We start from the raw sequence: 24,584 nt of genomic DNA, 5'->3' as shown, positions 1-24,584 counted from the left end.
GAGCTGTTCTTGCTCACGTGCACGGGCACCGAGGGCAGCTGGAAAACACGGCACAGTTTCAACACACGCAGAGACCACGGAGGGCCAGGCATTCTCATGTTAACACGTCAAGAGGTGCTAGTCATCAGGTGTCAAACCTGAAAACCACTCCTAGTCTGTCTGATCCTCCTCGGAGGCTGGGAATCGCCACAGGAGCAACAGGCAAACGTGACCCATTTCAATAGAGAGCGTTTCTAACTCACATCAATGCCACTAAGAGAACACAGGCTCGTGCCACTGGAGGAGGGGTCGCTGCCTCGTCTGCATCTTCTGGCTTCATCAGCTGGACCATCGTGTCTGTTGTTATATTACCCAGTGCGAGGTTTCCAACCAGGTGACGAGATAAAGACACAACGCCAAGAGGTGCTACCAGCCAAGTGTTTACAAAGCAGTCAGTGTCCTATATCACTTCCCAGCAAAGGCACGTGACCTGGAAAAGCAGCTTATATCACATGACCACCAACCACCAGGCTCACAACACAGAGATTCTTAGAGCACATAAACCACTTAAGAAACACAGACACAAAGATGCAGGCTGCCCCCACATCTGATTTACGGTAAAATAAGTGAAGCAAATGAATTTCAGCTTAAATAGACTTCATTTGTTTATTTTTCTCGGCAGTGAAAAAACATCGGTTTAAACTTTGAAAAGAGCTTTTACCCCAACCAGACCTGAATCGCCTAGAACTCACTCTAATGTACAATTGTTGTTGCCTAAGTTTGAAGCAAATCAAAGTACAGAGAAAAAGCAATATATGGAAATGACCAAGGATTCTGCAGGAAATCGAGTTTAAATAATAGGCTTTGTCTTCAGCTGAGGGAACAAGGAAGTCACACCACCAAAACGATTTTTAAGCTTACAGGAAAAATAAACCAAGTGCAAACTTTCACATTTTCTTAAGCTCCGAATGAGCACAAAGAGTAATTCTCCGCGATACAATTTACCTGCAATATTATCACTTTTCAACCTGTTTACCCCAAGGTCCCCTCGCCCCCACACGACACTTGCACCCCTAAAATGAAGAAAAAGTGGAGGCAGCTCCCATCCAGCCAGCCTGTTCATTCGACTGAACAAAAACATCACCATCACCAACAAAGCCCAGCTCCACAGCGGTTAGAAATCAGGTCAGGAGAGAATTAGCCAGTGAGCCCTGCCTCCCTCCAACCACACCCCTCCCTGCAAGGGTGACTAAGTCTTTTTAAAAGACGGGGAGCCAACTCATTGACTGTAAAACGTGCCACTAGCCCAGTGGCCACGGCTCCGACTCGGGCCCAGCAGCCATGGGCGTTTAGGGCCTTATGACTTCACACAAGACTGAAGAGGCCAAGGAAACCTACTTGTGCCCTCAGTCCCTCCACACAGGCGCCACCTTCCCACATTCTATCTCCTAACACCTTTTAAAAGGATCAGCATTTCCAATGTTAAGGGCATTTGGATCCCGGGTTTAGAAGTGACTGCTTAGGGCCAATGAGTCACCTGTTGGCACAGATCCCCCGAAGGGCGGCTTACATGCCATGAACGAGAGAGGAGAGGGGAGAGGCAGCCCAGAGGCTTGAGCTGACTGACCCACCTGCTTAAACCTCCCGCTGAGGAAACCAGACTGAGGATTGCATAGATTGTGCTCCAAAGTAAAACCCCTAAAAATGCTTCCCTGTATGGAAAATAGTAAGTTTTGTGCACATCCTGTTTTAAATTGGCATTATAAATCCATGAACTCCCACTCAAATTTTATCAAGATGGGAACTGCTAAATATTTATGCAATTTTTGTGTTTTGTTTTGTTTTGAGTAAATGAAAATTTCTAAAATTGGAGAAGAAACAAAGAAACATAAAATCAAAGAAACTGGTGTCCAGGTTCTGAGTACAGACGCCCGGGCCCGCCCTTACTCAGGACCTGGCCTGGCGGTGCGGGCGGCGGTACTTACCTTCACCGAAGCAGGGCCTTCAGACCAAGCAAACCTACAACAGCAACTACAAACTTAGACACAAACCAATGAAGTGGGAGTTGAAGTCCTGGGGACTCTTCAGGGACTTCTGAAACTAGACACGTACAAGGCCACCCATCACACGAGCACTCCCGCAGGCTAGAAGGTGACACAGAGCGAGGCCGGCCAGGCACTGCGGTCCCCGGCCAGCCCCACCCGAGACCAGCCCTAACGCTCCCGGCCTCGCCTTCCCATCACAGACAGTTCACAGTGCTACCAGGAAGGAAACAGTCGTTCAGGTCTGACAACTGGAAATGAAGCATAACAGAGTAAGAACAGAACCGATTCCAACCGAACAGCATAGCAGAACAGTCAACAGATGGCAACGAAATTAAACACGGAATTAGCATAACTTACATGTTTTAAAAGTATATACTTCCTTTATAAATACCTCTAATTGACAGTCTATTCAGAATCATAAATATTCAAGTGAACATTTGCATTTCTCCTTAAGAGCTCAGTTCTTGAAGTCCCGGAAGGTTAGTCTCCTTCTGCTGAATGTCCAAGAGGAAAAGTCCTCACAGTCACTTTATGTCTAACCAGACATAGAAAAGCCTTTATTACCTACTGTGTTGCAATAAGACTTTAAAATTCTGTAATTCTCTGATGCTTGTAGAAAGCCTATAGGAGGGAAAAGAAAGCCTTTTAGCACCGCTAATATGACGTGTACATAGTTCAAATGGTTGACATGGTATATGGGCTATTATTAAAGCAAAATCCAAAATAAAAGGATGTATTCAACACTGAACATTGAAGCTTCTATTTTAAAATAAGTACATTGTGATTCCTTATTAAATATTAATAAAACACAGAGCTATGGTCCTTCGGTCTTGGCTTAGAAGGGGCCAAGGAAGACAGTTACTTCTTATCAATAGATTCATGATGGGAACAGTGATATGATTAACTCATTACAATAAAGAACCTTAAGACATTTATATTTAGTCTATAAGTTCATTTTGTACATTTCTCTCCAAATACCCGCTCTTTTCTTTCATTTTTTTTTTTTTTTTTTTTTTTGCTTGTCTCTAAGACCTGAAACTGAGAGCCACCAGTCAGTCAATCATGGTTCACTGGGACTGCTGTAGCACTGGAATCCGCTCTTTTCTTACTGCTCCCCAAACACACCAGTTTGCTTTATACTGTCAGCTCCACAGTCTTTCAGGGTAAAGATTCTGTGTATATTGTCTAGCACTGAAGCCATGTCCATGGTGCCTAATCAACAATGAATGAAGGCAGTGAGACTCTGGAATGGGAATCACAAAATAAACCTATAAGCTCAGTTATCCTTCTGTACAATTCAAGGTGGATGCAATAAAATCGAATGTTTTCTTTCTTTAGATTTGCCAGAGCAGGGCCAGGCTCCAGGCCGCTAGCAGCCCTGGCTCTGTCTGGCGCCCTCTGGAGGACAACAGAGGTAACAGCAGGCAATCAGGTGGAACCACAGTGGGACAGGGCCAGGCTCCAGGCCGCTAGCAGCCCTGGCTCTGAGTCTGGCGCCCTCTAGAGGACAACAGAGGTAATAGCAGGCAATCAGGTGGAACCACAGTGGGTCGGTGGCCGTTTAATGTTCTTTCTCAGGTTACTTTATTTGGATTGAAAATGCTTAAATTATTTAAAATATTTTTCATTTAACTTTGAATAATTTAAATGTAACTCAGTTTCTCCTGTTTTATCTTACTACAGGCCCCATAAGTGGGTGGACTGAATTTTTCATGAAATGCCAATTACCGATGGACATTCTATGTCTACCTTGTTTGAAACCTCTGCTTACACATCATCTTTAAACACAAGGAGGCAACATGGTGAAAACTTTGCCACTAAGATGGGGAAGGGGCAAATAACTTATTTTTAATTTAACTGCCTCTTTTTAACTTAAAAATGCATGTTAAGAAAACATAAGAAATAATCCCCGTATCACTTGGTTCCCTATTTTTTTTTTAAATTCTTGACTTTTTTGCATTTTTTTCCCAGGGCAGCTTAGTATTATTTTCTCTGACTCAGTTCTCCCTGCTCTGTATTCCTCAGGAGGCTGGTGTTGCACGTAATTCTGTAGGCAAATTCAAATTAATTTGGAAACCATCTGTGATGCCAACAAAAAGCAAAATATCTATCTGTATGCAGAAGTAGCGGGCTAAGAACGAGCAAGAGAGAAATGCCTCCTCGGTTTAAGAAATAGGACCAGCCCTGGCCGGTGTGGCTCGGTTGGTTGGAGTGTCGTCCCATATACTGAGGTGGGGGTTCAATCCCTGGTTGGGGCATGTACAGAAGACAACCAATTGATGTTTCTCTCTCTCTCCCCCCCTTCCCTTCTCTCTAAAAATCAATAAGCATATCCTCAGGTGAGGATTAAAAACAAAAGAAAGAAGAGCAATGAAAGGTTTCATCTCTCTGTCTTTCCTCACCTCTCAACCAAGCTCTCGGTCCCCATTCTTGTTCTTGAACAAGTGACGCCCAGCTAACGAGGGTGCTTCTAGGGGAGAGCGTCCTCCCCCCCAACTTGAGAAGGCAAACTGGGGACCCCTGGCAAACACAGATGCTGAGAGCTGGGGAGAGCTGGCTGGTACAGGTATGATTGTAAAAGTTTTCTCTCTGTCCGTGCAACAAAGAAAAACCAACCAGCTGAGCAGAGATGAGAGCTGTGGCTGGCGGCAGCAGAGCCCCAGTCGGTCCTTACCTCCCAAAGGCATTGAGAAGAGCAACTATTTCCTGCCGAGTGAGCTGGAAGCCTTTCGATGGGCTGTTCTCCGGAAGCTTCTGGATTTCTTTCTCAGAGAACAGTATCTTCAGGGCAGTTCCTAAACCCTGAGTCTAAAGAAAAGAGAGAAACAGACGATCAATTCATATCCTAACCACTGTGAGGTTTAAAGGAAAACTCAGTTGCTGGTGTGAGTCAGGAAATGCACATGAACTTCATTCACTTCCCCATCTTATCAAACTTAAGCAAAGCAGTTTCTACTTCCTGGCAGATGTGCACATGTCAGTTTATGTGCTGAACAACTTCACACATACCATTCGATTCCAAATTACTAAAATGCCTTTTTTTAACCTAAAAGTATCACAGTAGGATTACGATGTTCAGTAAGTAATCTTGAAAGCCTTCTTTACAGGCCCTAGCAACTCTAAACTTAAAAATTATTAGCGAGACCTAGACTTAGTAATTTCTTAATTATAAACACTAGAGAAAAAGAAGAAAGATTGTGATTTCTGGGTAGCCACCATTAGAATAATTCTGTCTACTGATTTTCTGACTTGTCATCTTTGTAAAAAAAAAAAAAAAACCACAAAATATCAATCCTTTTTAGGCAGAATGTGGAGGGAAATGAGCAGAACTTTCCTATTTTGTGACGAGGTGACCTTCTTTTTATCACTGAAACAGATTCAGTGACCAAAACTTCATGATTAAGTCTTTTTGTATAATTGTATTTACCTTTGATATGGGTATATGAAATACTAATGTTCTCAATTTATAACCCCCAACTTCAGAAATGAATCTGAGATTCTACCAATAGAAACAGACGCACTAAAACCAAACCATTAACAGAGAGTGATAGGAAAGACATCCTTACACATACACATAAAAGCCACAGCGTTTAATACTAACTTTTTCATCTCTAACACAGAAAAACCACACTTCAAGTCTCTAATCCAATGAAGGAGGGCATTTTAATAAAAAGTTTCAACTCCTCGTGGGAAAGTGTAAGGTTAGCAATAGTTTCAAACAGAAGGCAACACACAAACCTGCAGCTTCCCCCACAGCCTGCACTTGTCACACCCAACGCAGTCCATTATGCGAGAGATGTTCTTGAAATGCAGCCGGAATTCCTCCTAACGGGCAGAAAACATTTGTGTTCTAATCAGACATTTAACAGGAAACTGTGTTAGTCTGAATTATAAGAAATAAAAGTTTTGAAGTTTATTAGTAAAGTAGAGGCCCGATGCACAAAATTCGTGCATGGGTAGGGTCCCGAGGCCTGGCCTGCGATCAGGGCCAATCTGTGGGGCAACCAGTGGGGTGATGGGGCAGAGGGAAGGGCAAACTGTATAGCAGAAAAAAAACCAAATTTCCAAAACTAAAATAGAGTTGTGGCTAAATCATTTCATTTCAGAAACACCAAGAAACTCTTACAATGGAGAGCCACTCAATGCTAATTTATTAGTTCATGTATAGCCACATCTGAAATAGCTTGGGGCCAAAGGTGTTTCAAAATTTTCAGACTTTAGAAACACAGTGCATCCACTATTTATTACGAAACACTCCACCAGAGTGTGGCGCAACACCCTGTAATCAAACCCATTCATGTGTCTGTAAGAACAGTTACACAAACAGGCAAGAATATTTACACAGAGCAGAATTGAAAAAAAAAAAACTATAAATAGTCTTACATCAGGTCAGGTTTTGCTAACTAATTTGCACCAAACACAAGAAGCATGTTTCAGTTTTGGAGCTTTCTGAACTTGGGCACTGCACATGCTACTATTTGCCAGCCAGTCAAACACCTTTATACTGTGAGGGGCACCGTGTGTTCCTTAATGTACATCCTGTAAGCAAAGGAAGCGAAGACCTCCCTCTGCACGTGAGGTTTCATAATGTCCCTAAAATACAGTCTCCTGCTGGCCTCACAGGTTAAAAGGCACTCTCTGCCTCCTATGCTGCTCTCTAAGGGCAAAACACAAGTTTCATAAACTGTGACAGTCCATAAAATAAACTTTAGAAACAGAAACTATTTCTTGCCTTCAACGTGGATTACAGCTCATGCTTTTTTCAAAGATGCATCAAAACAACACACACACTGTGATTGTAAAGTGAGAGAACCCTCAGAACACTGCCCTTCAAAGAAATTACAAGGTGCTGCCCTCGGTCACAGTCATGGTGATGGCTGGGACCCGCCCAGCAGGGTCTGCGAGGAAGGACTGGGGAGGAAGTGTGGGCGGGGGGACTGCATCCCTCACAGCAAATCGCTCACCAGCGAGGAGAGCGAACAGGCGAGTGGGGGGACCAGGACTAAAGCTCAACCAGCGAACCGCTCCCGCCCGGTCCCTAAGTCAGCAACCTTTACCTTTAGCGACTTGGCCCCCTTCTTGTCACCGGAGAACATGGATTTCTCGTCAAAGTGCATGGGAAAGGACCTGAGGAAATACAGGACTGTAAGTGGCAGGCAAAATATTCCAGTGCTGGGTCCTAGAGCCCTGGGAGAACTTTGACGGGTACTTAAAATCAATCATAATTTACTCACATGTAAGGCTTAGGAAAGTTCACATAGACACTATTCAATAAGACTAAAGCAAGCTTTATAATGTATAAAGACAGCTTTAAAATGTGTAAGTTTGTAATGTTTAAAGAAATTATATGATAAAAGTAATCTAAAAAATGAATTAAAACAATTTATGTGAACAATGTATATCACTCTCTTAATATTTTACAGCATCTTTTAAAAGTTAATCATAATTTATGTTCAGCACTTCTTAATCCAACACTGCTCCATGCTCATCTTCACTGGTAAACTCAAGTTTTAGATCCAGCATTTTTTTAAAAATATATTTTATTGATTTTTTACAGAGAGGAAGGGAGAGAGATAGAGAGTTAGAAACATCGATGAGAGAGAAAGGAAGTGTGGGCGGGGGGACTGCATCCCTCACAGCAAATCGCTCACCAGCGAGGAGAGCGAACAGGCGAGTGGGGGGACCAGGACTAAAGCTCAACCAGCGAACCGCTCCCGCCCGGTCCCTAAGTCAGCAACCTTTACCTTTAGCGACTTGGCCCCCTTCTTGTCACCGGAGAACATGGATTTCTCGTCAAAGTGCATGGGAAAGGACCTGAGGAAATACAGGACTGTAAGTGGCAGGCGAAATATTCCAGTGCTGGGTCCTAGAGCCCTGGGAGAACTTTGACGGGTACTTAAAATCAATCATAATTTACTCACATGTAAGGCTTAGGAAAGTTCACATAGACACTATTCAATAAGACTAAAGCAAGCTTTATAATGTACAAAGATAGCTTTAGAATGTATAAGTTTGTAATGTTTTAAAGAAATTATATGATAAAAATAATCTAAAAAATGAACTAAAACAATTTATGTGAACAATGTATATCACTCTCTTAATATTTTACAGCATCTTTTAAAAGTTAATCATAATTTATGTTCAGCACTTCTTAATCCAACACTGCTCCATGCTCATCTTCACTGGTAAACTCAAGTTTTAGATCCAGCATTTTTTTTTAAAGGTTACATTCTTAGAAGGTAAGGCTAATCATGTTCCCTTAAGTATCGATTGATATCTAACATACACAGGTATCTAACATGAGATCACCTGAACTTCAATAGCGACTGGAATACAAAATGGGTAGAAAGAACATTAAAGTAGCATTAAATGTTGCTACATAAAATTTAAAGTTATATTTAAGAAGATAGCCTATTCTCAAGTATAAAAGTGCAATGACGCTTTATTAGACGATTTTCAGATAACATTTTTAGAAAACACGTCAAAGACTGCTGTTGTCCTGGCCATCCTCGTCTATCTTCCGACTCTCCCCTTTCTTAAAATATATTTTTATTGATCTCAGAGCGGAAGGGAGAGAGAACAAGAGATAGAAACATCAACGATGAGAGAGAATCATTGATCGGCTGCCTCCTGCACACCCCCTTGGAATCGAACCTGGGACCCTTCAGTCCGCAGGCCAAGGCTCTATCCACTGAGCCACACCAGCCAGGGCTTTGACTCTCCCTTTTGCTAAAGAACCTCCCGAGGCCCGTGTGTGTGTGTGTGTGTGTGTGTGTGTGTGTGTGTGTGTCCTTCAGGTGCCGCCTCGTGAGACACGGGGCGGGCCTCCCAGCCCTGACGCGAGTCTCACTTTGTGTCTTGGAAGATGTTCAGGAGGAGGGTCTTGGTGTCGGCGTCATCGTCCACGTTGCCAGTGTACAGATCGACCACCGAGCGCTCGAAGTACGGGGCCACCTTGGACAAGGCCCGCAGCTCAATGAGGTACAGGAAGTACAGGTTCTTCAGCCGCCTCGGGCCTTCTCCCTTGGTTTCCACGGGGTCAAAGCGGCGTTTGAATTCTTTGATGTTAGGTCCCCAGCTGGGCTTACCCCAGGTTTCTAAAGAGAAAGAGCAAAACACGATATACTTTTAATAGACAGATTTTTTAAAATATATTTTTATTGATTTCAAAGAGGAAGGGAGAGGGAGAGAGAGAAACATCAATGATGAGAGAGAACCATGCCCCCTACTGGGGATCGAGCCCACAACCCGGGCATGTGCCCTTGACTAGAATCAAACCCGGGACCCTTTAGTCCGCAGACTGACGCTCTATCCACTGAGCAAACCAGCTAGGGCTAATAGAGTTTTTAAAAATAGAGAATGTGTATTTTTCCCCCAACAGTTTTCACACGGAAAGAAGGCAAATTTCTACATAAAAATCTGATCACCTTCCAAAAGATAATTCGCGCACAGATGTAAATTGATGCTGGCATGAAGTCCCGATATGAGCTTATAGAAGACTCTTTTCTCCAAACATAAACCTGTTCAGGAAAATAGTGAAAAAGACACCACATCCATTTAGGTAACAGAAGTACGGAGGACTCCGTACAGAGGCTTATTTTTAAAGTTAAGATTCAAGAACACGAAGAATAAATCAAAAAATGGTATGAAATAATGAGGCCAAGATTCTCTCAAGAGAAAATAAGGTTCCGACTTCCGAACAGAGTGCACTGGATGATGCCTGGAGGCAGAACAAGCAGAAAATGCTGGGCTGCGAAGGCCCAAACACCGAGGATGCCCGTGGCAGCCCCCACATTACCCAGAAGGCAACAGCGCAGCTGCTTCACGGTTAGACCAAGTCCTGCTTTGGCTTCAGGGCAGCCTGCTCCTCCCCCGCCCTGGAGAGGTTCTTTCACCCTCGTAGTGATGAGGAGGAAGAGACTAGTTTGGTTTCTCTCCTCCCTCCAGGCCTTTCGCCCTCCAGGGCAGGATCTATACTGCTTTATCCTTTAACTAGACAAGTTCAGATTATATTAACATGTGAACTCAGGTTAAAAACCTTCTGAGTCCCTCTGCCTTGCATTCTCTAGTTCTCCTTCACCATCTGTCCCACTAGAATGTGTCAGCTTTCCACTAATATTCTATATTTCTAGTATTTTCAATATTAGAAAATATAAGCATGCAAAAGCATCTAGTATATTGGAATCTATACTGCTTTTGTTTTCGTTTTTTTGTTAATGTTCACCTGAGGATATTTTTCCATTGATTTTTAGGGAGAGTGGAGGAAGAGAGAGAAAAATCGATGTGAGAGAAACACATCGATTGGGTGCAGATTCTCTCAAGAGAAAATAAGGTTCCGACTTCCGAACAGAGTGCACTGGATGATGCCTAGAGGCAGAACAAGCAGAAAATGCTGGGCTGTGGAGGCCCAAACACCGAGGATGCCCGTGGCAGCCCCCACGGCCCTTGACTGGGATCGAACCCAGGACCCTTTGGTCTGTAGGCCAACACTCTATCCATTGAGCCACACCGGCCAGGGCAGGATTTATACTGCTTTATCCTTTAACTAGACAAGTTCAGGTTATATTAACATGTGAATTCAAATTGACCTTCCCTCTGTTTCGTGGAGAAAAGCCCTCGTAGTGATGAGGAGGAAGAGACTAGTTTGGTTTCTCTCCTCCCTCCAGGCCTTTCGCCCTCCAGGGCAGGATCTATACTGCTTTATCCTTTAACTAGACAAGTTCAGATTATATTAACATGTGAATTCAAATGGACCTTCCCTCTGTTTCGTGGAGAAAAAGTACTTCCTTCCATAGGAAGGTCTGCGTGGACTCAGGCCTCAGGACGGTCACGGACCGAGTCGGGATGAGCATCCAAGCAGAGCGGCCGGACTGGGGACCAGTGACAGCGCCGGTGCATTTCCATGATGCTGGGTTGGGCCTCAACATTTTCAAGTAATTGCCTCCCAGAACATAATAACCTAAAACATGTGCTTTTCTTTTCAACACTCAAAATTAGTTGTCTAGGCAATGAATCCCAAAACTTACAAAAATAGATTCAATAAATCACTACATTTCTTACAAGAACCCAATACATTTAAAACGCAGACGTATTTACCTTCTAGCCACGTGTAGAATGATTCTCCTTTAAAAAAGAACACACACACACATACAGAACTGGGTTAACATATTTTAAATAATCATTTATATATTTGAATAAATTAAGTCTATAAAATATTTTATGGCAGATTAAGGACTATTTCTAGAAATGGCCACTACTTCATGTGAAGTAGAAAAATAGAGACATGGGTCTAGAAAATAAAGCCCAAAGGTAATGTAAGTATTGGGAGAATGTTCTTATAAGTGATATTTTGACTAGTAAAAGTTTTGAGAAAACATTCCAGTCAAAATGTTTTATGAATCTTATTCACTAGAAAACTTAAACATTCATAAGTATGGAGAGAGAGTTTAACAATTTTAAATTTGCTTTTGATAACTATAGCACTCTTTTAAAAGTCCAGAAAAAAGAGTGAGTTATAATTAATACAAAAATCTCATTATTATTCTATTTTTCCTGATTCAGTAAAGCTAGGTATATTTCCTCAATTATTTAAGACTATTACACTTTTATAGTTTTTAATTCCCTTCATTTTCAAGACATTCTTCAGAAAAGTGAATGACTAAAACACAGAGGGCTGTGACCTATCTGAGCACCAACGCGAAAGGACTATTTCTAGACCAACACTGTTGTTTACTGAAGAACGAAATGGCAGTGAATAAAATGGAAACAGTTAATGCTCTTCCGGAGTTACCAATCCTGATTTTACTTTACGTAAGAAAAGCAAACCTCACCACACACGAGCTGAGCAGGAATCCAGGGGATAAATTACCAGTAGATGGTGGGAAATTACCGGGCCTCCTGAGGTCTACTCACTTTGCAAATCTCCATCTTCCTACAGTCACTCATTCAACATCCTCGTACTAAGAATCATTCATTATCTCCCTTTTTTATTCAAAAAACCCCAAGTGCTAATAGGAAAGTCTAGCCCCAGGTCCTCAGTAATCTGGCTTCTATCATCTCCCTAATTCCCCCAGAAAGGGTGTCAGGGAGACCCTAACTTTCCTAGCGCTCACAGGGGAAATGATCTTTCTACCATTTTTTTTTAACATAGGATAACTTTCTATTATTAAAAATACTCAATTTTGTCACCAACCATTGGTAGCTATTTTCTGAAAAAAAAAAGGAAGATAAACACTTTCTTTTGAACTAGAGGAAAAACAGTGTTTTTGATCATTAAAAACATTTCCTCTCCTTGAAACAAAACCACGAGAGTTTAACTCACCATCATCTTCTCCTGAAAGAGAAAATAATAGACAAAGTTTTAGAAAATGTCTTACAAAGTTCCAATTCTAATCCTATTAATCTTAATATGGGATGGAACTTCACTGTGTTAAACTATCCATTATACATGAACCTTGGTCAGTGTGAGTTATCCTGCAAATGAAACTTCTTAATAAGAATACAGGACAAAAAGCACAAGATTTTCACGTTTCATACAATAGATAATATCAGAAAGCAACTAAAAATAATCAGAAAGATCACTCGTTTCGATAATAAGCCAACAACTAGACAAAGTCACTGCTTCAGTCACCACGTCCAGGACGGTCCCTGCACACTGTGGTTTCCATAAAGGAATGCTTCCGTCTTAAATGGCTGCTCCCGCCCGGCCGGTGTGGCTCAGCGGTCACAGGTTTGATTCCTGGTCGGGGCACGTGCCCAGGTTGCGGGCTTGGTTCCCGGTGGTGGGTGTACAGGAGGCGGCTATCGATGTTTCTCTCACATCGATGCTTCTCCCGCCCCCCCTTCCTCTCTGAAGTCAATACAAATATATATTTAATAAAAAAAAAAAGAGCAACTTCATTCTTCATGGAGCTGCCTTCTCCCTCGCCCAGCCTTGCCTCCCTTTCCTGTTCCTGCTTCTCTCCTCTCCTCCCTCTTTCTTTTCTGTAGAGCAGGCTCCTTCCCTCCTCCTCGCTCCAGCAGTTCCACGACTCTATTTGGCTCCTCAGGAAACTGCCGATAGATGATGACTCACATGTTCTAACGCATTTCCCATAAAGCCCCTGGCTTAGGGCCTGGCCCATAGCAGGTGCTCAATAAAAGCATGTGTGTGGGGGGGGGCATGTCGAAACCTTGAGCCTTAACTCCGAGCGTTTCATACACTTTTGATCATTCAAATTAAGCAAAACATAAAACAGTTGAAAACGTTCTCAAGTTAAGTTTAGTTATAAAGACATTTTATAAACAATCTCTAAAAGCATGAAAATGTACTTTAAAAACCCACCTCGGCTGGGTGCCAGCGGGTTTAAAGGACGATAAACAGATCGAGGCCTGAAAAACACACACACAAAACTCAGACGTGAGACGGTTTGCGTTTGTCATGTAGTTTTTCCCAAGAGAAACCCTGTCCGTCCTCCCCGCCCTCCGTCCACCCCCCTTCCGTCCCCCTCCCCGCAGTTACTTGAAGCAGTTCTCTTCATAGATGCTGTTCCACACCCTCCAGGCGGACGGCCCTTTGTAGCCCGTGTAGCGCTCGGGGTTCAGCAGCAGGTCCACGTACTGGGCAGCTGGGGACCTTTCGTCTGAACGAGAGACAACGCATGAGCCACCCCTGGTTCACTATCTCGGACTCAGCATCACAGAGCAAACAGGGCTCCAGGCGCGTCGAGGATGGCCACCCGCTTCAAGTACCTCCGGCCTCACCGGGAGGGGAGAGCGCACTTGTGACTGCACTTGACCGGGGACCTGTGGAACTTGGACTTGAGAGGAGCCCGCCTCCCTCTCCTCTGGGCAGCCAGCAGGGCCCTCGCCTCCTCAGAGGCGCTCGGGTGCTCTCAGCGTCACCGCCCGGGCGGAGAGACCTAGCCGAATCATCACTTGTTTTAAGATTTTCTTTTATTTCTTCCCTAAGTCTATACCTGTCTAGACACATGCTTAAAAACATCTATTTTGTTAGCATATGTTGTATTAAAAATAGAGATCCTGCTACTCTCTACTTCTGACTTATGAAGTAAATGGCTCAATAACTTTGTGATTTAAATTTCATCATTCCTAGACTTGCACAATAGTCTCGTTTTTTAAAAAGTCACAATTTGCCCTGGTCCGTGTTTCTCAGTGGTTAGAGCGTTAGCCCACGTGCACCAGGGGTTTGATTCTTGGTCAAGGGAACGTACCTGGGTTGCAGGTTTGTCCCTGGCCCCATCGGGGGTGTATGCAGGAGGCAACCAATCCATGTGTCTCTCTCACATTGATCTTTCTCTCTCTCCTCCCCTCCCTCTCTCCCTCCCTCCCTCCCTCCCTCCCTTCCATCCTCAGGATTGAGCCTACAGCCCTCCATCACCAACTCTATCCCTGCTGAAACGTAACTTACTCAGGAGAACCGACAGTATATGAAGCGCCCATGTAGCTTCAAAGCACAGCCTGACTTAAAATCTACTGTGCTAAACAATGTTGTTAACTTATTAATGAACATGTTTTGAGGGAAAATATAAAAGTAGAAACATCTATCCCGTTATGCAGGTTATTTATGAGCCAACTGCTTCATCCAGCGAACACTCATCGCACACGGCCCATGTCCAGCTGCTGCCCTGGGCACTGGGGCTACGGGAGCGAACAGAGAGGCTGGGCCTGCCCTCGGGGGTGCAGTCTGGTGGGGCGGACAGATCTCAGCAGGTGAACTCGGCCACGGGCCGGGCGCTCCTGCCAGCTCCCGGGGGAGCAGGTGCACTGGGACAGCGGCAGTGGCTGCTGCCTTACAGGGGGTGGCACAGGCTTTGGCGAGGTGACAGTTGAGCAGAAACCTTAAGTAAAGGGAGAAGCAAGCCATGCATACAGACAATTACAAAACAATAAAACAGAGAGGGAGGGACAGCAGCTGGCCGTAAACTGCTGAATTATTTAAAAAGCTACTATTTGATCTGCAGGGATCACCTTCCTGTCAGGTAACGACAGGACACGAAGGCAGAGAGGGCTGTGGGTGTGTTCCGGGAACCCGGGTGGATCTTTAGAATTTCTGTTTTAACCCAGTGATTTAGATAAGTGACACAGCACTCCAAGCGACTCGTAAGAGTAAAGATAAAGGCCTAATGAAGGACTTAGGCCTACTTCCCACAATTCTTGGGAATAGTCTCCAATAGATAAAAAGTTCAGAGTCACCTCAATTGCCTTCTATAAAAGGAGTGGCAGTGACTGAATACAGACTTTGGGTTCAGTCAGATCCGGGGGGAAACCCCGTCCCAGCCTCTTGCTCCCGTGTGACCTTGGGCAAGTCACTCGGTCTCTCTGAGATGGTCTCCTCAGACAGGAAGTGACCACACGTCCTAAGATAAGACAGCTGTGAAGGCCAGGGTCATACACAGAGGGCACGGGGTTGGAACACAGGCTCACAACAACAGCCATTATGGATAAAAGGTCCACAGAGCAACATGCAGCATAAGAGACCTACAACTGCTGACATTCTGATTGATTTCAATATCTTGGAAAAAGGTTCAAGAATAATTTAAATACAGGAGTTGATTTTATTACCGTCAAGTTCACAAAAGTGATCCTGTGAGTCATCGTATCTCGCCCAGTCAATGAAAGCCTCTTTGCTCTGATTGCTACGGGAAGGAGGGATAAAAGAGAAAAGGATTAAACTTGGAGTTGAAAATTACAACACTGTTTTCTAGTGTAATTAAAAACAGATAACCTGAGGCCACTGCTCTATTAGTTAGATGGTGTCACAAATTCAGTTAGTGGTCACATGCAGGATGATGGGAGTTACATGAAAAACAGATATCAATATGAACTTCCACAGATATTAACTGCTAGTGTGCATCAAAAAAACATGCCCACGGAAGCTCATGGTAGCAGTTTATCTAAGTAAAAAATGTGAAAAAAGCCCTAACTGGTTTGCCTCAGTGGATAGAGCGTCGGCCTGCGGACTCAAGGGTCCCAGGTTCGATTCCGGTCAAGGGTATGTACCTTGGTTGTGGGCACATCCCCAGTAGGGGGTGTGCAGGAGGCAGCTGATGGATGTTTCTCTCTCATCGATGTTTCTAACTCTCTATTCCTCTCCCTTCCTCTCTGTAAAAAATCAATAAAATATATATATTTTTTTAAAAATGTGAAACAATCTAAATGCCCATCAGGAGGGGGATAAGGAAGTAAAATGAGGTATATTTATATCATGAAAACTATTCATCAGTCAAAAAAATGAGATAAATCTCCATGTTTAACATGGATAGATCTAGAAAGCAAAATGTGTGGTGTGAAAAGAAAACTTGCAGAATGTGAAATATAATATCGTGTCATTTACAAAAAGGAAAAATAAAATCGTCTGCACAGAACCATACATATATGTGATAAAAACATGGCCTGGGTGGACACCAAATGCATGACGTAGTTACCGCTAAGAAAGAAGGAAAGAAAGCAGGATTGTGGGCTAGCAATGGGGGATTTTAATATCTTGGCTATTTCTCTTTTCTTAAAAATAGTTGCAAGAGGTAGAAAATGTTAATATTTATTCATTTGGAGTGGAGGATATATAGGTATTTATTATATTATCCTTTCTACTTTTCTATATTAAAGTTTCTCTTTAAATAAATACTATAAATGAAATTGCTAACTTTATTGTAAACAATTATAATATTAACTCTAAACAAACAGGAAAATTAAAAAGAATTTCTGTAACATTCCCTTCCCCACTCACTACATATGTTCAGTCACTTTACATTGCATAACCTGAGACTATGTACAAATTATTTATGTTGGCCCTCAAAAAGCAGGTTTATACTTACAGCAAATACGGAAAACGCAACAGAAAAAACATCTATGGAATTTAATGGTTAATAGTAACCTTTATCATTCAAAATGTAATAGATAAATGGAGGTGCTATTTACAGAAGACTGAGAGGTTCCAGTTCTTTTCCCATAATAATCAGGAAGAACAGACTCATCACGCCACTAGCAATCTTAGATTTTTACTTTGAAGGGGGGGACTATTGATGATTTAGAGATTTCAGGGCAAATCAGCCAAGAAGAGGAAGCAAAGCCTGTAATGGAATTTAGGATAAAGAATACCTTCTTCCTTTAAAAGTTAGTTGAGTCCTGGCCGGTTTGGCTCAGTGGACAGAGTGTTGGCCCGAGGACTGAAGGGTCCCGGGTTCAATTCCAGTCAAGGGCACCAACCTCGATTGCAGGTTCCCTGGCCCTGGTTGGGGTGTGTGCAGGAGGCAACCAATCAGATGTGTCTCTCTCACATCGATGTTTCTCTCTGTCTCTCCCTCTCCCTTCCACTCTCTCTAAAAATCAATGGAAAAGCATCCTCTGGGTGAGGATTAACAAAAATAAAATAATTAGTTGAGACGTTGATGTTTTTACATCACAAGAAAAACAGGAGATTGTTGATATAAACATAATAATTTTAATACTAAAACAAAACTTACCTCAATGTGCTGTTAATTGCTCCCAGTTTGCTAGCTTGCTCACAGTCTTCAAATTCTTTGGTATTGTTGGCCACTTTCAAGTACTGAAAGGAAGTTCACCATAAACAAGTTTTAGTGAAAAATCATTCCCTTCCTCTTTCTTTATTTCTGGCTCAGCTGGCAGAACAGTCAGTCTCCCAATGACGAGATAACACTAACTATAGCTACATCCTATTATTCAAAGAAGTAAGAAACACAAATGAAAACGAGTCACAGATTTCTACCTAATTAGTAAGCAAAGACATGGAAAACAGTCAGCAAGCTGGCGAGGATGTCACTGAGAAGCCCTCGGGGGAACGTGTCCGACCACACAGATCAGGAGCTGCAGGACAGCATGACCCTGGACCAGGAGTCCCTCCGCGGACACCCATCCAGAGCAACAGTGACAAACAGAAACAAGAACGATGCACAGCCACTTTCCGAGTTATCGGCACCATCTTGGGTGCTGAGATAGCAACCCCAGGGCCGCAGTCTTATTTCTACTACAGATCCAGGAAAACCTACGCGGTACACAATGAGACAGAAGACAGAGATGCGAGGGCATCGCATCGCTGTGTGTAACAGCAAAAAACAAAGACAGTTGAAATGACCATCAATACAGAACATGAGACAGTCATACAACTGAATATCATGCAGCTGTTAAAAGTGAACTAAGACGACATATCAACAGAGACAACATTTAAAAAAGCATAATGCTCAGTAAAAACACAGACTGAAGCCCTAGCCGGTCTGGCTCAGTGGATAAAGCCTTGGCCCGAGGACTGACGGATCCCTGGGTTCAATTCCGGTCAAGGGCACGTACCTCGGCTACCTGGCCCTGGTTGGGGCACGTGCAGGAGGCAACAAATCAATGTGTCTCCCTCACATCGATGTTTCTCTCTGTCTCTGTCCCTCCCTTCCACTCTCTCTAAAAATCAATGGGAAAATATCCTTGGGTGAGGATTAACAAAACACACACACAAAGACAAATATACTGAAACAATGTATTAACCTGAAGAAATATAAAAATATGGTATTTAAATCTTTTAAGATGTCATAAAAAAGCTCGATACATGCTGTGGACACATGTACAATAAAGTATGAAAATAAAAAGTATCACAGAAGGATACAAATCAACTTCAGAAAAGTGTCCAGCTCTGGGGAGGGAGGACCCGGAATGGGGGTGGGAAGGAGTCCAGAAGGACTGTCTTTATACTGTTTGTTTGTTTACTTGAAATCTGAAACAAAAATAATAAATAAAAGAGTGTGAACGTGAACAAAAGACCTGGTGAGGGAGCGAGCCGGAAGAAAGTGGAGAAATGACGCATCACAAGGAAGCAGAGGGGAGGGCCTGAGGACCTTCACGTGTCCGTGCCATCGTGGAAAACGACAGGTGTACTGTGTCTAGACACATGTGAGTGACACGGTAAATCAGGCATGCTCAGAAGAGGAAAGGGTGATCTTTAATAAAGAGGCATTTTAATAAAGAAGTATCCATTCCCTGCCCAGCCAGCATGGCACAGTGGTTGACCTATGAACCGGGAGGTCATGGTTTGATTCCTGGTCAGGGCACATGCGCAGGTTGTGGGCTCCATCCCCAGTATGGGATGTGCAGAAGGCAGCCAATCCATGAGTCTCTCTCATCATTGATGTTTCTCTCTCTCTCTCTCTCCCTCTCCCTTCCTCTCTGAAATCAATATACATCGTGCGCTCTTCTGCACCCCGCCAGCAGTAAGCATGTTGCCCCACGTAAAGAAGAAATAGGCAGCGAAGAAGATGACTCACCTTGTTCGAAATCCCAGCTTTAATTCCGACGGGAATTTTACTCTTAAAAGAACAACAACAAAAATTTTAAAATTTCATTTTTTTGAGATTTCTTCACAAACTAGTAATGCTACTGCTCTACTAGAAGGGCTATTTTATTCCATAGGAGAAAATGCACTGTCATTCAAATGCTGTAACTATACTACCTCTTTGAGGTGAAAGGTGAGGAGTTACACCAATGTAGACTATAAGTTATAGGATAGAAAACTGAATGACACACACAAAATCCGAGCAGCAAAACAACTCTAACGTACACTCTCAATGCAGTATTTAATAGTTTGTACAATTTTTAGGTTTATAAAATGACTAGATCTCTTTTTCCATAAACGGTCTTACCCCAAAAACAGAAGTTTTAAAAATTTCAAAGTTTTTGAAATAGTTATGCTCAATTTTTATTTCTGCTCTAAATTGACACTTACAGTTTAGGCAATTTTGGGTTAATGTAGATGGCAAGAGTAAGTTCTCTGGCCCATACGATTACCTAGAGTTTACCAATAGAAGAACTGCATGTAGGTGCAGCCTTTTTCTTACCAAGTCAATACTAACTTCCTAATTATGTTGTGGTTAGATAAGAGAATAATCTTGTTTTTAAGAAAATACATACTGAAATATTCAGGGATAAAGGATCATGTTTGTAACTTATACCTAAGTGGTTCAGAATATAATGATATTAATTAATATATACAGAGAGAGAATAATAAAGCAAATGTGACAAACATTAACATTTAGGGAATCTGAATAAGTAGTATATGGAAACTGTACTATTGCAACTTTTCCCTAGGCCTGAAATTATTACAAACTAAAAACTTTAAAAATACACTATATTCTTAAAGGAAAATGAAGATAATATATTTTTTAAATGTTTCCCATTAGGAAGGACATCTGTTCGGATAGTTTTGTCATACTTTTAAGGACAAGAAACTACACTAACTGGTTAGGTAAGAAAAGCAAAAAGTCAAATGAAAATATGGCTCATAACAAATTACTAAGGAAAAAGAATATAGCCAATTATGCTAGATGTCAGAAAACAAAATCTAAAATGTAACATTTCATTACAAATAAGGGTAACCTTTTTTTTCTATTGTAAGAAGACCAGTTGGAGACCTAATGCCAAGCCTGAAATTTCCCTATTTTATGCGCTTTAATTCCCACTCTAAACTTGAGATTTAAGGTCCAGTAGCATTTTCTTTGCCTCTGAAACAAGAAGCAGACTCAAGAGAGCATGGAGTGGGTCAGCCAGGTGTCGGCCCCGTCCCCGCAGCCGCTGGCTCTGCACGAGTTACCTCTGGACACGGCTCCACGTGGCAGTCCTTTATGGAGCAATGGCCGTCTTCCGCCCAGAACGGGCACGGCCGCTTCAGGTTGACCTGGAGAGAAAGAACGCGTCCCCGTGAGCACGCGCGGTGCCGGCTCTGCAGGGCTGTCCTCGGGGTCCCCGTGCTGGGGCGGGGGACAGGGTGAGGGAGGAGCCTCCTGTCCCAAGGCGCCTGCGTGGCTCAGAACTTAAACGCCTGCCGTGCTCCAGGCTCCCAGATGTAATGTTCATTTTTAAAAGTAAACGATGCTCGCCTACCCGGTGTGGCTCAGCGGATAGAGCGTCGGCCTGAGGACCGAAGGGTCCCGGGTTCGATTCTGGTCAAGGGCACGTACCTCAGTGGCAGGCTCCTCCCTGGCCCGGGCCCTGGTCAAGACTGGTGCAGAAGGCAACCAGTCGATGTGTTTCCCTCACATCAATGTTTCTCTCTGTCTTTCCCTCTCTCTTCAACTCTCTCTAAAAATCAATGGAAAAATATCCTCAGGTGAGGATTAAAACGTAAAAATAAATGAATGAATGAATAAATGAATGAATGATGCGCTTTGTCCTCTGACACTTCAGAAAAGGAATGAAACCGAGCGCACGGCGCATCTGGAGAAGCGGAAAGCATTTTCGGGCTCCACACCCCAACTTCTCCCAGGGCCTCCCAAGCCCCCTCACCTAACAGGTGCGTCTGAGCACCCACGACCTGTCAGCGCTGGGTGGGCTCTCAGGGAAGATGAAGGTAAAGCACCCCCCCCCAACTCACCATCTACCGGGAGGAACAGAAATTATACTCAGGGTGTCCCCCCCCAAAAAAGATGTCCACACACTGTAACCGCTGAGAGCTCACTTTTGAACATGAGATGCATGTTAATATCACTGCCTTTGTAATTACTCAGAGTGTGTAGACATTTTGGGGGACAGCCCATATTTGTGTTTCTTTAATAACGAAGTGTGGTGAGTGCTACCGGGGAGAATCCAGGCCGGCCGGCCCGCCCGCCTTCCTTTCTGCTTAGTCTTTGTCTTTCTCTCTTTCTGTCTTTATTTTTCTTCTCTTTCTCTCTTTCTTATTGTTCCCAGCATTACAGATGTCCCCCAGTTTCCCCCATCCCTTAGCCCCCCTCCTCCCAGCCGCTGCCCCAACCCAGGCCAAAACTTAAGACGCGATTCCTTGCGTCCTGCCTTATTGCTGCGGCCTTTAACCTGCTCTGGCTGCTCTGTCAGGGCCTGGAGGTGACCACGGTTAGAGCTAAGAACCGACCCTGCAGGGTGACTGGGGGTGGCGCTGGCCTGCACCCCCAGCCTGGCCGGGGCTCCCAGGTGAACGGCTAATGTGGAATCTGACATGGGGAGCAACCTGGCACAGGACACTGCCCTCAGCCCGCTCGGCTCAGCGCCTGGGCAGGTGTGTGGGTGGCAGAACCTAAGGTCCGAGGCCCTTTCAGCTTCTGTGAAGGAAGAGTCTCTGCCTCAAAAGCGAAAGTGAAAGATGAAGAATTCTCCAAGCAGAGGAAGAGGGTGCAGATGCTTAGAGTTTAAAAAGGCGAACAGGTTTCAGCCCTGGCCAGGGCGGCTCAACGGGCATCGTCCCCTGCACCGAAAGGTGGCCGGTTTGATTCCAGGTCAGAGCACATGCTCAGGTTGCGACTCGATTCCCGCTTGGGGGTGTGCAGGAGGCAGCCGATTGATGCTTCTCTCTCTACCCCCGTCTTTAAAAAATCTATAAAATTCAAAATATGTAAATGATGTTTGAACCTTAAAAAACCTGTGCTAGTAACATAAAAAGATAATTTGTACATTCAAATTAGCCAATATTTGCTCATTAAGATACATTAAAAAAAAAAGGCTAACAGGTCTTCAGTGTAATACTTAATACATTCCAGTGATAAAAGATACACATAAGGTGCTGAGGAGAGTCAAACCTGAGTCTTTAAATGGGTGATAAGAGTCACACCTGTAGACAGTGATATGAAAACCTTTGGAAATAACAGAATGAAAAATTATACCCATACCTTGTAATAACGGAAGTAGTCTCGCTCTTGCAACTTTTTTATTTTGGGGAAGATTTTGTAGGTGTTAAAGTTATCGATGCTCTCATTTCTCTCTCATTGATGTTTCTAACTCTCTATCCCTCTCCCTTCCTCTCTGTAAAAAATCAATAAAAATATACTTTAAAAAAAAGATACATAACAAAGTAGCCCCTTTTTACTATGGTCAGTTCAATAAAAAACAACGGAAGGATTAGATAGACCCATTCTGAAGAGCTACACATTTTTATTTAGCAGTAAAAAAGAAAGACATTGCATGCTCTTTCCAGGCCTAAACATAGATTTAATCCAGTGTTTCCTAACACCAACCAGCTCTCCAGCACTAACTGGGCCCAGTTCTGCTCTGGTATTACCTGGATGGAGTTGGAGCAGAGCCCGCAGATTAAGGGCTCAGCCTCACAGGGCTTCCCTGGCCACACAGGCCAGCCCCAGACCCCGGGCCCCTGCACTTGAGGGCTACTCGCCGGGGTTTCCCAGGACCCCCTTCTCAGGTGGGGTAATTGGCTAGAACGCCCTGCAGAACTCAGGAAAACACTCCACTCATGTTTACTGGGTTCTCGTAACGGTGACAGCTCGGGAACAGCCAGATGGGAGAGGTTCGCAGGGCACGGCACTGGGAGGGGCGAGGCGGACCTTCCTCGCCTCCGAGCCACCCGACGGACCACCTCGTCTCTGTTCTCGCCCACCTGGGAGCCCACCGCGCACCCCGTAGCTTTCAGAGCTTCTCTGGAGCCCCCTCCTGGAGGTCCAGGCCACCCTGCGCCCACCTAGGGGCTCCCCACCTAAGTCGCAACATCAGTGTTAACGGGCTGAAAGGCACTCCGCACACTCAGGAGGTCCCGAGGATGTCAGGGGCACGGAGCTAGGACAGGTAGGTGACAGGGACCTGATACAGTGCTGCTTACACCCGAGCGAGGCAGGAAGGCCCTGGGGGGTTCACGCAGTGAGAGGGACATGAAGTCCACAGCCAGGTGGAGGGTGTGGCTTGCATTCTGTATCATCAGAGAAGGGAGCCGTTGAGTAAGGGGACAAGTCTGACAAGGTGACACCTTAGCAGAAACCTAAGGGAGCAAGGGAACCACAGGAAGACCCCAGGAGAGGGTGTGGGGCATCGAGGCTCGAGGCAAGCACGCACTTGCCACGTCTGAGGAACAGCGAGAGGTGAGGTGGCTGCAGCAGGCATAGCGGGGAGCAGACTGGGACGAGGGGGTTCGAGGGGCAAGATCGGGAAGCTGGTTCCTGGTGCACCGAGTTTGAGATGCCTCGGCGGCATCCATCCGAGTGGAGACAGTGAAGCGTGGCTGGATATTCGGACCCGGAGCAGAGACTCCTGGTCTGGAGACGCGGAGAGTGGATTGTGTAGGTGGAATTCAAAACCAAAAGGTCACATGAGATGTACTCAATATATTCATCTCAATGATTTCATGTGAATAGAATATTTTTCTCAAAAAAAAATCCACGTTTTCCTTTATGCTGTACTGTCTTGCTTCCGATTTAGTATATGAAAGAACTAAGTTTCCCCATTTCCTGTTCCCGGGGCTCCCTGCGCTTCACTTTTATACGACAAAGGAGCGAGCACCCTGGGATGCACTGTGCGGATCACAAAGAGTCCCACTGCCCCGCCAGGTTGAGCGTCGACCTATGAACCAGGAAGTCACGGTTCGATTCCCAGTCAGGGCACATGCCCAGGTTTCGGGCTTGCTCCCCAGTGGGGGGCGTGCAAGAGGCAGCCAATCCGTGATTCTCTCTCACCATTGATGTTTTTATCTCTCTCTCCCTCTCGCTTCCTCTCTCTGAAATCAATAAAAATATATTAAAGGAAAAAAAAAAAAGAAAGAAAGAGAGGGGCCCACTGGGCCTCCGCTCTGCCTTCCTCACTGACCGAGGTGTGGTATTAGTCACGTGGGCT

At 44.2% G+C, this 24,584-nt stretch overlaps 1 protein-coding gene across 1 annotated transcript; it reads right to left on the bottom strand.

Annotated features, from left to right (window-relative positions):
* Positions 1–619: 619 nt before the first annotated feature.
* On the bottom strand, positions 620–23,952 carry ERO1B (endoplasmic reticulum oxidoreductase beta). Its single transcript, XM_005881352.2, has 16 exons — positions 23,811–23,952; positions 22,640–22,731; positions 20,614–20,697; positions 19,292–19,333; positions 17,489–17,571; positions 15,588–15,661; positions 13,525–13,645; positions 13,348–13,394; positions 12,346–12,357; positions 11,121–11,147; positions 9,452–9,544; positions 8,875–9,121; positions 7,769–7,838; positions 5,763–5,849; positions 4,699–4,832; positions 620–2,645 (listed from the first exon to the last, which is right to left on the bottom strand). The coding sequence occupies exons 1-16, from the start codon at positions 23,950–23,952 to the stop codon at positions 2,585–2,587; spliced, it is 1,416 nt and encodes a 471-aa protein (XP_005881414.1). The 3' UTR covers positions 620–2,584.
* Between the last annotated feature and the right edge of the window lie 632 nt (positions 23,953–24,584).

Source organism: Myotis brandtii, unplaced genomic scaffold, assembly GCF_000412655.1.
Source record: "Myotis brandtii unplaced genomic scaffold, ASM41265v1 scaffold679, whole genome shotgun sequence".
NCBI lineage: Eukaryota > Metazoa > Chordata > Mammalia > Chiroptera > Vespertilionidae > Myotis > Myotis brandtii.
This window is presented reverse-complemented; position numbering and strand designations above follow the sequence as displayed.

Bases quoted from the DNA above. Each gene is read 5' to 3' on its own strand.
- ERO1B (XM_005881352.2), bottom strand. From the start codon at position 23,952: ATGGATGCCGCCGAGGCATCTCAAACTCGGTGCACCAGGAACCAGCTT. The intron at 9,122-9,451 runs GTGATCAGATTT...CTTTCTCTTTAG, and splicing joins CGCGAATTATCTTTTGGAAG to AAACCTGGGGTAAGCCCAGC. The intron at 2,646-4,698 runs GTAAGGACCGAC...TCCCTCCTATAG, and splicing joins CTTCTCAATGCCTTTGGGAG to GCTTTCTACAAGCATCAGAG.